The sequence below is a fragment of the Procambarus clarkii genome, chromosome 46 (genome assembly GCF_040958095.1).
Source record: "Procambarus clarkii isolate CNS0578487 chromosome 46, FALCON_Pclarkii_2.0, whole genome shotgun sequence".
Taxonomy (NCBI): domain Eukaryota; kingdom Metazoa; phylum Arthropoda; class Malacostraca; order Decapoda; family Cambaridae; genus Procambarus; species Procambarus clarkii.
The window spans coordinates 21826817-21845019 of record NC_091195.1 but is presented as its reverse complement, the minus strand read 5'-3'; the positions used below and the strand labels follow the sequence as shown (position 1 = coordinate 21845019).

Sequence of the window (18203 nt, the reverse complement as noted above, 5' to 3'; positions counted from 1 at the left end):
CCTTATGTTCTAAGTGAGCCACATATCACCTAAGTAGCTGATCATTTGGTGTCGAATGTGACTTGAGAATATGAATTATAGGTCTTGGTCCCATTGACACCATTATACGTCTGTGCTGGCTCTTAATAGCAGAGACTTGTAAACTTGTGGATATTGTACAGTACAAACACTTTTGTCATTATGCACCACAGGAGCAACATATCACTGGAAGTGTTATTTCATGTCTCTGCCATCCTGCTTGACTCCGTTTCCTACAGTAAGGTGCTGCTATCTAGTGTCCACACACCACAAGAACTAAATCTATACTTAGGCTCAATTATTTCTAGTTCAATTTCAAATCTGGTGGCAATTAGAAGAGTGTGACTTAAGTTACCCAGCTACAGTGTTTCCATGATGTGACTCTACTCTAATCAAACTCTAATTAAGCTCTAATCAAGCAGGTAGTCTTGTAGTTCCAGGATCATTTACGTTGTCACCACGATTAGCTCGCCCAGTGTTTGCCTTTGTTGATTACTGTAAATGGAGCACAAATTAACAAGTGGTCATATATGTTAGAATATCAGTATTTACATGATTTTGTTTTATCACGATCTCGGATGTTTGATTACAAATGATTACAAATGATAACACGTGGAATATCAGTTTCTTCAGGGCAGCGGCAGTCAATACCTGTTGGATATTGGAGAATTTTTAGGATTAAAATTGGCACTAGGTAAATGTAGCATTCAGTCAGGTACTGAAAATTAGGTTGTATGTATGTGTATGTGTGTACATATATGTATGTATATATATATACACATACATATATGTACATATGTATGTACATATGTATGTATATATATATATATAATATATAATATAAAATGTACCTAGTGGCCAGAATGCAGTACTCGGCCTACTATGCAAGGCCCAATTTGTCTATTAAGCCAAGTTTTCCTGAATTTATGTATTTTTTTATTTTTTTCCTTATGAAATGATGAAGCTATCCATTTCATTTTGTATGAGTTCATTTGTTTAAATTTGAGTTAAAACTAACATAGATATATGATCGAACCTAACCAACCAAAACTAATATAACTATGTCAATAGTTCATGTTCTTAATATAATATAATAATATTAATTCAAATAAACTAATTGAAAACAACTTAATGAAATTTAAGAAAATCACTTGGCCTATTAGGCAAATTGGGCCTTGCATAATAGGCCGATAAGGGCGTTCTGGCTACTAGGTACGACATATATATATATAATATTAAATATATATAATCTCAAAAAATATATATATATACATAAAGTTCTCCAAATACCTTCTGTAATCTTAAGGTGCAAGTTTAGCTACAATACAAGGAAAAAGTCTATCAAGTATTTTGAATTTCTTAAATATTGGTGTTATGAGTTGTCTGGTGGATGGCAATATACTGTAGCATTATTCAGATATGTATTTTTTATATTCGGTAAAATAACTATTCAGAATGCTTGGTACATTTTGTACGGAATGAAAGCCTCGGACTCTACCCACTACCAGGAGTATGGAGGTTAAAACTCATTTCATGTGATATGTTCACTGCTATATACTGAATGAAATCTATTATATCCACATTTTATATAGGTAGTTAAAAAAAAAATTACAGTGTGTGTGTATTATTATATGTCCAAAGAGTTGAGGAGAAACTATTCCAGTTTTGAAATTACTTGAATGATGTGATCAAATTGTTGGATAAATCAGCCCTGTATAAAAATTATATTTATAATATACTCATATGGACACACAACAAAATAAAGTCATACATTGTCTTGGTTATTTTATATCCTCTTGCAAAGTTTGACAGCCATGGGATGTAGTCACGTATGGTCACACTTCCTTTACCGCTGTAGGTACTTGCTGGACTTTTCTTCAAACGGAAGGTCTTCATAGCTTGTCTCATGTTGGGAATTATATCAGCCAGATTAATAATTTAAGGTGACAAGTTAGTAATTACCAAATGATGGCACCAAGCCTGGAATTCTAGGAAGTAAGGTGTGTAGTCTCATAATACGACAAGGTGGTATTGTAAAAGGGAATACTACTATTTTTTTTTTTCTTTCCACTCAAGCCTCATACATGTACTGTGGTCTATACCTGCTTGACAGGGTTCTGGGAGTAGTTTTCCCCAAGCCTGGCCTGAGGCCAGGCTTGACTTAGAGCTTGGTCCACCAGGCTGTTGCTTGGAGTGGCCCGCAGACCCACATATCCACGACAGCCCAGTTGGTCCGGTACTTTTTGAAGAAAACTATCTAGGTTTCTCTTGATGTCCACGGTTGTTCCGGCAATATTTCTTATGCTCGCTGGGAGGATGTTGAACAACCGCGGACCTCTGATGTTTATAAGGTGTTCTCTGATTGTGCCTATGGCACCTCTGCTCTTCACTGGTTCTATTCTGCATTTCTTCCATATCATTCACTCCAGTATGTTGTTATTTTACTGTGTACATTTGGGACCTGGCCCTCCAGTATTTTACACCTGTATATTATTTGATATCTCTCGTCTCCTTTCTAGTGAGTACATTTGGAGAGGTTTGAGACGATCCCAATAATTTGGGTGCTTTATTGCATCTGTATTCGTAAATGTTCTCTGAATTCCCTCTTTCAGCAATCTCTCCTGCTCTGAAGGGGTGAGTGAGTACTGAGCAGTACTCGAGACAGGACAGCACAAGTGATTTGAAGAGTACAACCATTGTGATGGGATCCCTGGATTTGAAAGTTCTCGTAATTCATCCTATCATTTATCTGGCCGACGCAATATTTGCTTTTTTATGCTGCCTAAACATTAGGTCGTCTTACATCATTATTCCCATATACTCTACTTGCTGCTTTCGTACTATGGGCAAATCTGATTGTGTTTTGTACCCTGCATTACGTTTAAGGCCCTCATTTTTACTGTACCCGAGTACCTGGAATTTATCAGTGTTAATTAAACATCATGTTATTTTCTGCTGCCCAGTCAAAAACTTTATTAATATCTGCTTGTAGTTTTTCAATGTCTTCAGCAGAGTTAATTTTCATGCTGATTTTTATGTCATTTGCAAAGGATGATATAAAACTTGTATTTTTGTCTATATTTGATACTGTATGAGAATAATGAAAAGCAGTGGTGACTGTACCCTGAGGTACAGAGCTTTTAACTGCGCTTGAACTCTATTTTATATGGTTGACTGTTATTCTTTGTTTTCCGTTATTCCCATTGACCTCCGTTTGTGTGCTATCACGCCATGGTCACATTTATCGAATGCCTTTGCGAAGCCCGTGTATACCACATCTGCATTCTGTTTTTCTTCTAATGCCTCGGTGATTTTGTTGTAGTGGTCAAGTAGCTGTGAGAGGCATGATCTTCCCGCTCTAAATCCATGTTGGCCTGGGTTGTGGAGGTCATTGGTCTCCATGAAACTAGTGACCGAACTCCTGATCACTCTCAAATACTTTTATTATATGGGACTTTAGTGCAACTGGTCTAATTCTTTGACAATGCTTTGCTCCCTTCCTTATGTAGAGGGGCTATGTCTGCTGCTTTAAGCGCATCTGGTATCTCCCCATGTCCAAGCTCTTCCTACACACTATACCAAGTGCTCTTACTACTGGCACTTTGCATTTCTTTATAAATATTGAATTCCACGAGTCTGGACCCGGGGCTGAGTGCTTGGAGCTAAACATGTCCTTATACTGCTTTTTAGGATTTCACTCATTTGTCATCTTCAGTGTATGAACCTTCACTTGTACAAATAGGTCCAATACTGGCAGTGGTTTTTGCTTTTGGTTTTGCATATGTGAAGAAATATTTTGGGTTTTTCTTATTTTCTTGAATTGCTTTCTGTTCTAGTTGCCTTTCTTCAATCTGATATAAATGCTTCAGTCTCTGCTTGATTTCTTCAATCTCGGTTTAAATTATTCCTTTGTAGGGAGTCGTGTCTGCTTAAGCGTTTCCGTTATTTTTTTTCTTTTGTAGTGTCATCTGTGTTCTTTCTACATTGGACCTCTTTCTGGCTCTCCTCAAAGGCACATTTCACACAGACTTCACATGCTTCAGAAGTCAGTTTTTCTGTTCCTTGTGTAGGATTTTTATGACTGTACTTATAAGTTTCCCATGGAATGTTTGTTAGTTCCCTGTTTATTTTCTCCCAGTCTATACTTTTATTATTAATTTATTGAATTGAATTTAAATGAATAACCCCTATAGCTTGAATTTACTGAATAACCCCTCTTGCTTGATCGTTGTTTTAGGTCTATTCAGAGTATTGACGGTCGTTTGCACTTCAATGAGCTTGTGACCTGAGATTGTAATGTTCCAGATTATATCTTCATTGTTTGTGAAGACCAGATCTAGAGTATATTCGTTCCTAGTTGGTTCCAATATCTGCTGGTTGAGTGAAAATTTGTAGCAGAATCTAATAGTTCTCTAGTCTGTGGTTGGTTATGTCCTGATAGATTTCCTGGTATATTATTATTGTTTGCTATTCTCCATCTAGGCAGGTTGAAATCACCTAGGAAGATAATATCAGGTATTGGGTTTGTGAAATTATCAAGGTTATTCTCTATTTTGTTTATCTGCTCTGTGAATTCCTCAGCCGTTGCATCTTTTTTTTTTTTTTTTTTTTTGAGATATATACAAGAGTTGTTACATGGTTGTACAGCCACTAGTACGCGTAGCGTTTCGGGCAAGTCCTTAATCCTATGGTCCCTGGAATACGATCCCCTGCCGCGAAGAATCGTTTTTTCATCCAAGTACACATTTTACTGTTGCGTTAAACAGAGGCTACAGTTAAGGAATTGCGCCCAGTAAATCCTCCCCGGCCAGGATACGAACCCATGACATAGCGCTCGCGGAACGCCAGGCGAGTGTCTTACCACTACACCACGGAGACTGTATCTGGTGGTTTGTACATTAGAATAATAACTGTTTATTTTCTCTTTACTCCCAGTACCTCCTCTACCACCTCATTTGTATCGTTAAGGAGCTCCGAGCAAAAAGATTTTCCCTAATACAGCATATAGACCCAATCCTCCATGTGACCTATTTACTCTATCACATAATTTCTTCATATCCAAATCTCACTGTCCAAGAATTCCCCTGCATGGATTTCTGTGAAAGCTCCGAATATTGCAATGGGTTAAGACCTAGATCTGGAGTTTCCCAGGACATTGTTTTGATCCCTGTTCCACTTTAAAGGTTTTATGAAGCCTCAGTACATATCCTGATCAAGATATAATGAAACTTGTAGTACTCTTATTTTGAATGGACTGGCAAATAATTATAGTTTTATACTGTATGTAGAAGGCTTGTTGTTACTCACACTGGTGCTCACCGAATCACGCCAACAGTGAAGATAAGTATTCAACACCATGTGTATTGTTTATTAACTGGTTTTAGTACCTGGCCAAAGAGAATTCTCAACATGACATTGTGTAGACGCTTCAAGCCAGGTAAGCAGGAAATTCATTCATTCATTTATTACATTTATACATCATAAATTTGATGTACACACTTGTTTTGATGCCCAAATTAAAATTATCTTATTCAGCATGTTTAGCCACATGACTAAGATCAAAATACTTGGCCATGAAGCAGGGCCAAACAAATTCCGGAATGTAATCGAGATGGAAGAACTCATGCACGTTCGAGTGTGGTGCAGAGCTACCCCATTAAGGAGGGGGTAAAAGATAGTTGTCACAAGGAAAGATGGAGCTGTCCCAGTTCATGAGGTGATCACCACTCGGGGCTCAAAATTGCCATGGAAGTTTCTTTTGATAATTACTTGCCACAGAAGTGGGGGGTGGTGGGAGGGTCGGGCAGAATAGTCAATAACGAAGCCTGGTCTAGGCCCAACATAGCCAGAGCCACGGAGCCCGATCTTCCATCAGCAGACTCGGAGGACTGGTAGCCCACCTCCCAAGCCTGTGTTAGATAGGTCGGTTCAGTTTCCATATACTGTGGCATCATTTTCAAAAGTGTGGGTCTCTGAGCCAAGAGATGCCACCTACCAAGGCAGCCGAGTCCTGGCAAGTGCAGGAAGGAGCGAGTTGTTCCAAGCGGTCCCCACTCTTTTCATCAGGGTAGGGGGGTCCTCCTGCATCGTACATCCTTCCACACTAGTACAAAGACCCCTTTCTTCCTCCTCACCCCGGCCTGGACATCCAACCAACCTCCAAGGGCAATCTTTCCAGCAGGTGGTCCATCAATTCGAATGAGATCCCCACGTTAGTGAGAGCCTGCATGTACAATGCCCGGAGAGGGAGCTGAAATAACCCTCACCAACCACATGGCTTCACACGATGCACGAGTCCTAGTCGCCACATGAAGGCAACACTTGAGGGGAGATAAAGATCAGCAGTTTGCTTTCCCACAGTTCTATGAAGTCCACATGTCCCTCGCTCATATCCTGTAAACCTGATTCCTTTGACGTCGCTCATCTTGTCTTTCTGGCCTTGTATGGATTCTTGAATGATATAGACTTGTATTGTGTGATGGTGCCAAGCAGCTTGATGCATTACATTCTAATTTCACAGATATGTTTTATGGATTTTACTAGGCAAGACAAAGTCGCAACTGACCCCAGGCCGGGCTCGGGGAGCAGAACTCCGAGAACCCTCTCCAGGTATGTTCCACGTATTTGATTCAGCACGTCTAAACAGTATACCTGACATATACAGGATGAACACACGAGTCTTCTCTAGCGGTAATAATGGTGGTGGTTGTAAAAGGCTGGTAGTCTACAGTCTCAAGACTTCCCTGTAATGGCAGCAGTGTTTAGTATCTAGTTCAGTTTCCATACTACTAACCTGCTAATCCTCACTGGCTGGAAATAAAATCTAGTTTACAAATAGGTTGTAAGGCAAGATGTTTTCCCCCAACTCCACCGCTACTGCACATACAGTGGTCAACCTAACCATTAATAAGGGGCAGAGTCCACAACGCAAGTCTTTCATTGGTCTTTACAATCTTGGTGAATTTGCTTGTATTTAGTGAAGTTAGATTTTAACAACCTGAACCAATAGTACATGTAAATTATCTCCACAAACTTATATTCCATAAAATTCATTCATAATGTTGGATCCCAAGTTTTATTAATATATATATATATATATATACATATATAAAATGATTTAACAAGTACAATATTGTATGTGAATATCTCTACAAATCTGCACAGTTCTTATTACAATGTCTTCTACCACATGCATCTGAAATATACCAGCCCATCCTCCTGTTTGGATACAACTTATAGGAAGGATGAGGACCATAGTATATATACCGACGTACAACGCAGTTACAAAGTGAAAAAATAACTAGAAATCTAATAATAAAATAATACACAGAAATCTGTACTACTGAATTTGGACAAAGGGGAAAACAATTTGTCTAATGTTGCAAAGACAACATTAGAAAACTAGCCTAACCTTCCTAGGCCTAATATAGGATATCTAAGGCCTAACATAGTAGATATGTATGCTATACTAGGCCTAGGAATATTTGTGTTTTTCAGCTTCATTTTTGTTCGGACTCTATAAGTGAATAGTACAAAATTCTAATTACTTACTATGTCAATGTTTGTACTATGATGCACATAGTTACATAAAGTACCATGTAAACAGGAGGACGGGTTGATAATATTGGTCACTTGACGTAACTGTGGCAAGGCAACTCATACTGCCAACTTATCTTTGCCCAAGTTTATGAAAGGCTATAAAATTGAACAAGGTATTTGCAACCACAAGAGCATAATTAGAATTCCATTTGAAAATGAAAATATATATTGATCTCCTTGTTAAGTTGACAAAGGTCTTTTTCGACTAAAATTAGTCCTATTGAACGTGCAATATAGATAATCCACAAAACGATATTTTTAAAATTTACATCAAATATAATACATAGCATAAGTTAAAAAAGATTTAGGCCCTAAAGCAGCCAGCTTAGAAAAACCATGTACAGTATGGACAAAAATACTACACTATCACACAGGCTGGGGGCGCACAAGCTGTGGGCGCACAGGCTGTGGGGCACACAGGCTGGGCATACCGCCAAATGCACAATATTAAACTTTTTTTCTGCAATTTTTTTTTCTGCAAACATGTTTTATATAATTTGGCATCACAGCCCACTCCAACTTTGAACTATAAAGAAATGTTAACATTTCTTGTTATTACGCTTGACACCGTCGTCAACACGTATTCCTCCTCACTCTCGCACAATGTTTCTGGCTAGCAATGTACACTTCAAACCTCATTAGCCAATACACCTGAAAATTGTTATTTCCAAAGAAATGAAACTACATCTTCAACTTGCAAATCACTACTACCAACACATGGTGAAAGTTCTTCCTAAGGGTAAGAACATTAATACATTTGAACAAAAACTTATTGCATACCAAAAATAGTATCAATTTATATTTTCTACAGCAACACATCTTTCACATGTAAACACAGCCCGACAACACGAGCGTAGCGCTTGTCCTGTAACTAGGCTAATTACTACTATTCTTCCATACACTGCTTCATATGCATCACTGCCATTTCTCAAGTTATTAGAATATAACAACATTTCTGGTTTCTTTTGCTTGATAGTAAATAGCAAAAGATCAAATTTATTAATCACAGATACGTATACTACATCTTATACAAAATTGTGACCGATTTACTACCTAGTAGTCTTAGATTATGCTGAGATGCTACACCACCCTTCAAGGTACACCGAACTTGATAAACTATAAAACAGAATTTTAGAAACTTAGTTAATGCACGAAAGAAACAAGAAGGTGCTGTTGATATAAACAGATACCTCCAGTAAGATCAACATACGTATTGCAATTCAACAGGGACACGAACACAAACACCAGTAGATGCAATTAGAGTTCAACGACATCAAATTGAAAGTGGCTTTAGTGGCGAAAAAACCCAAGAGTTGTACTAGCTTGCATCCCTACGTGCCACAGTCAAACCCTGTGAAGATCCACTTGCGCTCCAGGCAGGCACCAACTCCTGTAGTAATCTGCTTATACACTGTTGGGTACCTGGATGGAATAGATATGTTCTGGTCAGACTTTTGCATTTCAAACCTTTCATTTATAGACTTGTAGAAAATAACACTTTCAAACCTCTACTCTGACTGAATATAGATTCAATATTAAACACGGCTTTATGGTTTTGCTTAAATAATTTGATGAGATTGTGATTCTTATATTTTATATAACTAACTACACTTAAGTATTGTGTACTACTGCAGAATGGGTCATACGAGAACTGTAGCTCGTAACTTACTGGTTGAGCATTGCCTCGATATCTGAAGGACGGATTTCCTTATCAAACTGTTGGATGAATGACCATATGTAATCAACACTCGCTCCCTTCGGATGGATATGTAGAAAGGTCGAAGTAAGACCTGTAAAGAGTTGGCAAAAATTCCAGCATTTTACTTGGCATCTAGTATGGCTTGCCATTCAAAAAATTAAATACATTTTGTACTGATATTTATCCATGTTTACAATGTCAACAGAAGACATTCAATTTCATATCTTACACTCCCAAATATATGGAAGATCTTTTGTGATATACATAACAATTCTTAAAAGTTGACATAAATAAAAGTGCAGAAGGTGTTAAGGAAGCATTCTGAATAATATACGAGCATGTACAGCAGACGCCTAACTGGCCACCCAACCCACCAATGAGCTGAGCCGTCTTATCGGTGAGAGGAGCCGTTGTAAGAGTGAGCAAGTCCTCCGTTTCGTCCTTGTTATCTTCCTCTCCCTCCCCATTTCCTCCAACCTGTTCTCTCAGCTTCTTCAACTTTCCCTGTAGCTCGGCCATTTTGGCATCATCTTGGCGCTTGCGGACCGCATTTTCAGAGAGCGTCTGAAAGGAACGATTGTTCAAATATATATTAGCATTGAAAAAGAGAGGTAACTTTGATGTTAGAGACATACGAGAGCTATGTAAGGCTAGAAAGTAAAGGGTCTGGGGGTGAATATCAGACCCTAAATGCAGTAGAGGATACAAGACACAATCAGATCTCATAAAAGAAAAACAACTTGTAAAAGATCTGGGAATAATGTTAGCCGATCATAAAGTTTAGCGAGTATAACAAACCAAACCCACCATCAGCCAGGATAATAATAGTGCATTATGACAACCTTCAAATGCAAGGGATTCATTCAATGTTCTTACTATTAAAATTACTTGTACAGTACTTTCCCACCTTGAGTACTGCTCAATACTCACTCACCCTTTCAAAGGCAAAATTTCCTGAAATGGAGGGAATTCAGAGAACAGATTTAATAAAGCACCTAAATTCAGATTGGGACCATTTCAAAGCTCTCAAAATGTACTGTCTAGAAAGGAAGGCGAGAGGGGTGCCACACAATACATACACGGCCTACCAGTATCTTCCAATTGCCAAATTTGCACAGCACAATGACAACATACTGGGGCAAATGATATGGTAGGACATACAGTATAGAACCTGTGAGGAGTAGAGGAGTCGTAAGCACAATCAGAGAGCACTGTATGCACTTCAGAAGTCCACGGCTACTTAATATCCTCACAGAAAGCACGAGAAATATTGCTGGAAGCAAAATGCAGACATGTTTAAGACAATATCAAACAAGTTCCTGCAGGAAGTTTTGGGCCAGCTCTGCTATAGTGGATAAGCAGGCTGCTCCAAGCAATAGCTTGCTTGAAAGGTTCATATCACGACTGACTCCGGACTGGGCTTGGAAAGTAAGAGCTCTTTCCAACCCAACTCCAGGTATAGGGGTAAGCATCAGGCCCTAGAGTGAGGGAGGGAATTATCAGGGGAAAGTGCCAAGCCATTAGGACTATGTTGCACTTGGAAGGGATAAAGATTTGTGATGGGACGGGGGGAAAGGAATGGTTGTCAACCACTTGGACGGTCAGGGATTGAACGCCGACCTGCATGAAGCGAGACCGTCGCTCTACCGTCTAGCCCAAGCGGTTGGGGAGCCCTAGGGCGAAGCATTAGGAACTAGGACAAATGCCAAGACCTAGAGAGAAACTTCAGAGGAGCAAACGATGAACATCACCATCTCTGGTGAAAATCAGGGGCCAGATTCACGAAAGCACTTATGCAACCACTTATAAACGTGTACAACTTTCCTCAATCTTCGACGGCTTTGGTTACATTTATTAAACAGTTTACAAGCATGAAAAGTTCCCATTCAACTGTTGTTATTGTTATAAACAGCCTCCTGGTGCTTCGGAACTCATTAACTGTTTAATAATTGGAAACAAAGCCGCCAAAGATTGAGAAAAGATGGACAGGTTCGTAAGTGCTTGCGTAAGTGCTTTCGTGAATCTGGCCCCTGGTCCTTAGGCGAAACATAGGGTCCTGTAGAGAAGTGGTACGTACAGTCAGTTCACAACTGAAAGGTTCCGGGGTTTAATTCCCAAAGCAGAAGTGAATGGACATGGTTTCTGGGAATGGACATGGTGTCACAGCCGGTACCTGTGTACGCACCACCAGAACTGACTACTAGGGTCATCGCTGGTACCTGTGTACGCACCACCAGAACTGAACACTAGGGTCATCGCTGGTACCTGTGTACGCACCACCAGAACTGACCACTAGGGTCATCGCTGGTACCTGTGTACGCACCACCAGAACTGACCACTAGGGTCATCGCTGGTACCTGTGTACGCACCACCAGAACTGACCACTAGGGTCATCGCTGGTACCTGTGTACGCACCACCAGAACTGACCACTAGGGTCATCGCTGGTACCTGTGTACGCACCACCAGAACTGAACACTAGGGTCATCGCTGGTACCTGTGTACGCACCACCAGAACTGACCACTAGGGTCATCGCTGGTACCTGTGTACGCACCACCAGAACTGACCACTAGGGTCATCGCTGGTACCTGTGTACACACCACCAGAACTGACTACTAGGGTCATCGCTGGTACCTGTGTACGCATCACCAGAACTGAACACTTGGGTCATTAAGCACTCAATACAGAAAAAGTTCTGCAATTTGCTGAAAACGAAATCAAGTATCTTGGATATGAGGATCAGATACAGAAACAGAAGCCTCACATTACGAGAATAAGACTTAGGCCACAATGCAAAAAAACTAAATGGTTAACTTGAGAATCACAATCGACTTGAGAATGGTCCAGGACGGACCGAAACGTCGTCGTCCCTTCAACTTTTAGTGTGGTCTGGTCAACATACTTCAGCCACGTTATTGTGACTCATCGCCTGTAAATGGTTAACGACACTGAAAATTACTCCAGCCCAATCAAAATACATTGACAACATTCATATCTAGTACCTGCTGCATTCCTTGCAACGTTTTCTTAAATGCTTCAATTTGGTCATCCCTCACTGACACTTCAGCCTTCAGATCTGCTTTGATGAGATCAACCTCAGTTTTTATATGCCTCCATCTGGCACCTTAAACTGTCATTTTCTTCCTGCAAAGAAAAGACAAATAGTGATGACATTATTTGTAGACAATTCTTGTTAAGACACCCAACCCGTGCATTCTGCAAAATAAAAAAGGAAATGACGACGTTTCAGTCCGTCCTGGACAAAAACGTAATCACTTTCTTTATTTTCACTTGTGTGGATTGGGGGTGTCTCTAATTTTCAGACACATTATTGTAACTTACAGTCTACATCATCATTACCACCTATCAACAAACACTCGGAAGAAAGTTTTGTCATGACAAAAATTGACAGTAAGATTAGACTAGGGTACAACTGCAATATCATGCTACCAATAGAAATCCTTGAAAGCAAAAGCAGATAGATACTTTTTTATCACAGCTGATCAGGAGAGGCATGCCTGTTCTCTATGGCAGCCATATCTCAAATAATAAAATTAAACATTGTAAAGAGATTTTTTAATTGTTATTAAAGTATTATTGGTGACTTGGAAATTGTGGAAAACATTACGGGGTATATCTCAAGAGTTGAGAAATGCACACTTCCCACGTGTTGTGTACTTTCCTCTCGTATCCGCACAGGCGAGACGCTCTGTTTGAGAGACTCAAGACCTTGCGTGATGAATAGTGCCCTGCCTGTCATGTGTACATTTTAACTTAATAAAATACAATTTTATTACATAGAGCGATACCAAATAAAAATGCAATGAAGAAACAAACACTGAAAATTTTTTGAGTAATAATAATTAATAAGAAAATGAAACAAAAATCCTATTTCCAAATCATCTGTCTCCAAAATATACTGACGTACAAGTTTTGCCCCATTCATACCTGGAGCATACCTGGAGCATACCTGGAGCATACCTGGAGAAGGGTTCGAGAGTTCTTCTACTTCCCGAGCCCGGCCTGGAGCTAGGCTCAGGTGTTGCATCATCCGCCAGGTGGCCAGACGTTGTGCGACTACCATCATTTTGGGTAGGCTTATTTATAATTGCACTCATTTTTGGTTTGCTTACCCACGAACTGATGTCCACCAAACTTGGCGAGTGTACAGAAAGCAATTATGGTGAGATTTTCTGAGTCGTGTAATTTTGTAGTACAGTATTACTCATAGGGATGAAGAATTAATAAAAGAATGTTTTTTATTGTGCTTTACTCCACCTACTTTACACTAACTCCACCTGCATCCAATGAGAATAACTTCCACCACCTGCCCCCCCCCCCACCCTGACACTAAACCCCAACCACTGACATCACTTACCCCTTGACTCCCACCCTCACCAATGACACCATCTGCCTTCCCCTGACACCATGTTATCATCCTTCAACCCCTTCTCCCTGGAAACAATGGGTAAGTCCAATAAAACACTGTACAACTGTTTACACTTTGGTGACACATAGTTGATGACGGCCACCTCCCTGACGCTCGGTCTCGGCAACCGCTTCAACGAACAATCCTTGCATAATCGAATATTTGTATGTTCCACTGAACATTTAGTACTGAATTCAATTTGTTTGGATCATCCAGGAATTTGAAAGAGAGGGGTTCGTTAGAGTGAGGATGCACCATACTTTAAATAATGTAGTGCTCAAAGACTATTGCTCCCTATGCCTCTCTGAGGGGACCAGGTTATCTTGAGGTTATCTTGAGATGATTTCAAGGCTTAGCATCCCGGTCCTAGGCCAGGCCTCCTTTTTTGTTACACTTCCCCATGAAGCAAGCATTCCATAGCAGCTGTCTAACTCCCAGGTACCTATTTACTGCTAGGTAACAGGAGCATCAGGGTGAAAGAAACTCTGCACATTTGTTTCCGCCTACACCGGGGATCGAACCCGGAACCTTAGGACAATGAATCCAGAGTGCTGTCCACTCAGCTGTCAGCTTCCCCCCCCCCCCCAAGTCAGGTTCTGGCTCGTAGTTCCCAGTAGGCATAAGAACTCCCGTGACTGATAACCGAAAAACTAATATAGCACATATTAGTTCAGAAAGCTTTAGGGACCCGACAGGGCTCTCCACTGAAAAGTTTCTAGCCATTAATACACAAAAGATATTTTCCAGTTATTTACAAAACAAAAAATTCTGTAGTTGTAATGATGAAATCCTAATGTATGTATGTGTGTGTGTGTGTGTGTGTGTGTGTGTGTGTGTGTCAAAATTTACACAATAAAGACATATTTCGAGACACTGCATACCTTGAGGTATTCATTCTGTCGCATCTTCTTCCTGGCAGGCTGTCCCGAATCTTCTTCATCCGAGACATCCATTTCTTCCGCATCTTCCTTATCCGATTCATCCAGCTGGATCTCCTTGATCTCCTGGAGCACCAATAAAACAAACACGTGTTAATCTCCGGCTAAATGAGCACAGCAGCATCCAGATCAAAGCCCGACTTCTCCGAGAGTCCCACCGGCAAATATTATGCCACTGTGGCATCTTTCTAATCTGACGAATCACAAAATTTGGTCAACAGATCTGAGCACCACCAAGCATATGTTAATTGAAACAGTGTTGGTCAAACTCTCAACACTATGATCGTAAATTAAATTTATGTTGGACAATTTGTGTGTATTGTACCTCTGTGAGGCGAGGATGGAGGGCTAGAAACTATGAGAGTTAAATTGACAAAACAAAAAACCAAGAGGAACAGATTAGACGAAGGAAAGGGGGCAAGTAGGCAGAGGACTGGGAATATATATTTATAGAATGAGTGAAATGGAAGGAATAGGAAGGAATAGGGAAGCGGAGGGGAAGAGGGAAGGGTAGAGGGAAGTGGAGGGGGGGAGAGGGAAGGGTAGGGGAAGTGGAGGGGGGGAGAGGGAAGGGTATAGGGAAGCGGAGGGGAAGAGGGAAGTGGAGGGGGGGAGAGGGAAGGGTAGAGGGAAGTGGAGGGGGGGAGAGGGAAGGGTAGGGGAAGTGGAGGGGGGGAGAGGGAAGGGTAGAGGGAAGTGGAGGGGGGGAGAGGGAAGGGTAGGGGAAGTGGAGGGGGGGAGAGGGAAGGGTAGAGGGAAGTGGAGGGTAAGAGGTAAGGGTAGGGGAAGTGATGGGGGAAGAGGGAAGGGTAGGGGGAAGTGGTGGAGGAAGAGGGAAGGGTAGGGGGGAAGTGGTGGGGGAAGAGGGAAGGGTAGGGGGAAGTGGAGGGGGGGAGGGAAGGGTAGGGGGAAGTGGAGGGGGAGAGGGAAGGGTAGGGGGAAGTGGAGGGGGAGAGGGAAGGGTAGGGGGAAGTGGAGGGGGGGAGAGGGAAGGGTAGGGGGAAGTGGAGGGGGAGAGGGAAGGGTAGGGAAAGTGTAGGGGGGGAGAGGGAAGTGTAGGGGGGGAGAGGGAAGGGTAGGGAGAAGTGGTGGGGGAGAGGGAAGGGTAGGGGGAAGTGGAGGGGGAGAGGGAAGGGTAGGGGAAGTGGTGGGGGAGAGGGAAGGGTAGGGGAAGTGGAGGGGGAGAGGGAAGGGTAGGGGAAGTGGAGGGGGAGAGGGTAGGGTAGGGGAAGCGGAGGGGAAGAGGGAAGGGTAGGGGAAGTGGAGGGGGAGAGGGAAGGGTAGGGGAAGTGGAGGGGGGAGAGGGAAGGGTAGGGGAAGTGGAGGGGGGAGAGGGAAGGGTAGGGGAAGTGGAGGGAAGGGTAGTGGAAGTGGAGGGGGGGAGAGGGTAGGGTAGGGGAAGTGGTGGGGGAAGAGGGAAGGGATTGTGGAAATACATGGTGATATAGGCATAATGTGTAGGGGAATATAGGTAAAGAGGTAGGGGAAGAAATGGAGAAAAAATGGGCAGGGAAACAACTAAGCCAGAGAGGGGAGATATATAACAACAAAAAAATTATTATACTATTTTCAAAATATATTTGCATAGATGCAAATGAAATACAGTAATTCAAAATCTATTACTGCACATTACACAGCTGCTGCAATAAAATCACAAGAATGCGATACATCAGAGAAAATAACTAGGTCAGATGATAGGATCGAACCCACGTTCCTGGACGTCCCCGGAACACGCACCACCACCTGAACCACTATCCAGACAGACATTTGTGTCCGAGGAGTCCACGAATGTGGCTCTAATCTCACCACATAGCCTCGATATATTCTCAGAAAATATGTAAATTACATTACAGCCCTTGAAAAATTCTGGATGTAGCACAAACTATGCAAGCGATGGTGAATTAATCGTACTGTGCATCCATAACAGGTGCGGCACGTCACAGAGAATAAATACACGAGCAGCTTGGGATACACGAGAGAAGTACGTCTTTGAGAATTGATCGGTAATTACGTGGAGGCAGAGGCCAAACTGAGACCCTGGATGCAGCTGCTGCCAGAATTCCATCCATGGATGCCCTCTTGAAATCTTACCTCTGGCAATAAGTTTAACTTACCTTAGTTGAATTCCTGTGTGGCATCAAGTCTTCACAAGGTGAGGGGAAGCTATGTGTCTATTTTGGGTTATCTACAAAAGCTAGAATTTAAAAATTGGGCAATGCCATGGTTGAGAATTCATCCAATACTCACAAGAAGAACTATCATAAAGCAGCAGTGAATAGGAATAAGAGCAACAATAGATTTGAATGCAATGCTGAGCTTTGCACCAGATTGGTCCTTTTACTGCCTGCCAAGTCACAGTCGCCATGGCGACCATGCTCTCCCAACCATTCTTTTTTATCTTACCAAGAGACTTCTCCAAAATGTTTAACCGAACTTGAGACATGCCTAGCCTGGGGTCTGCAGCATGCACGTGGTTCACTAAATATGGATCTTATGACCAATCTAGGCCCATGCGTATGGCACGGATGTATTAATGACTCTTCCCACCAGGAATGCATGCAACGTTTACCTGTCGGCATATACATAGTGACAACTAGATTGCACTTGCAAAGCTTGTGTCTGCTCATTCTGGATGGACTACAGTCTGAAATCTTTACGCACAATTTGTTGGAAGCACAACGTAAGTCAATCCAGAATAAGAAGTAACACAAGTTTTATCACTCTTGACGCAAAGCTTCAGTCAGGTAAGACACGGCCGCTGAGTTCCAGCTGATAAGAGACCAGTTTACATACGATATTTATAATCTCTAAATACTGACGACTATAAAACACACACACACTAAATATACACTCAAATTTATGGTAATGAAAAAAAGGTTATAAATACATAAACAGTAGAGCAGACATGTCAAACTGAGGGTCCCCGAGGGTCATATGGGCCACATTTGTGTTGTCATGAGGGCCACACACCACAACTGAGGGCCCCCGAGGGCCATATGGGTCACATTTGTGTTGTCATGAGGGCCACACACACCACAACTGAGGGTCCCCGAGGGTCATATGGGCCACATTTGTGTTGTCATGAGGGCCACACACCACAACTGAGGGCCCCCGAGGGTCATATGGGTCACATTTGTGTTGTCATGAGGGCCACACACACCACAACTGAGGGTCCCCGAGGGTCATATGGGTCACATTTGTGTTGTCATGAGGGCCACACACCACAACTGAGGGTCCCCGAGGGTCATATGGGCCACATTTGTGTTGTCATGAGGGCCACACACACCACAACCGAGGGCCACCGAGGGTCATATGGGCCACATTTGTGTTGTCATGAGGGCCACACACCACAACTGAGGGCCACCGAGGGTCATATGGGCCACATTTGTGTTGTCATGAGGGCCACACACCACAACTGAGGGCCCCCGAGGGTCATATGGGCCACATTTGTGTTGTCATGAGGGCCACACACCACAACTGACGGCCCCCGAGGGTCATATGGGCCACATTTGTGTTGTCAT

At 41.9% G+C, this 18203-nt stretch overlaps 1 protein-coding gene across 1 annotated transcript in view; it reads right to left on the bottom strand.

Moving 5' to 3' along the window:
* Window positions 1-8083: 8083 nt before the first annotated feature.
* LOC123770576 (ecto-NOX disulfide-thiol exchanger 2) overlaps window positions 8084-18203 on the bottom strand; it is a 78527-nt gene continuing 68407 nt past the window's right edge. Inside the window, 6 exon segments of the mRNA XM_069301836.1 lie at window positions 8084-9039; window positions 9287-9407; window positions 9691-9880; window positions 12318-12413; window positions 12415-12459; window positions 14626-14748. Of these exon segments, the coding sequence (XP_069157937.1) occupies window positions 8949-9039; window positions 9287-9407; window positions 9691-9880; window positions 12318-12413; window positions 12415-12459; window positions 14626-14748 (666 nt within the window). The 3' untranslated portion in view covers window positions 8084-8948.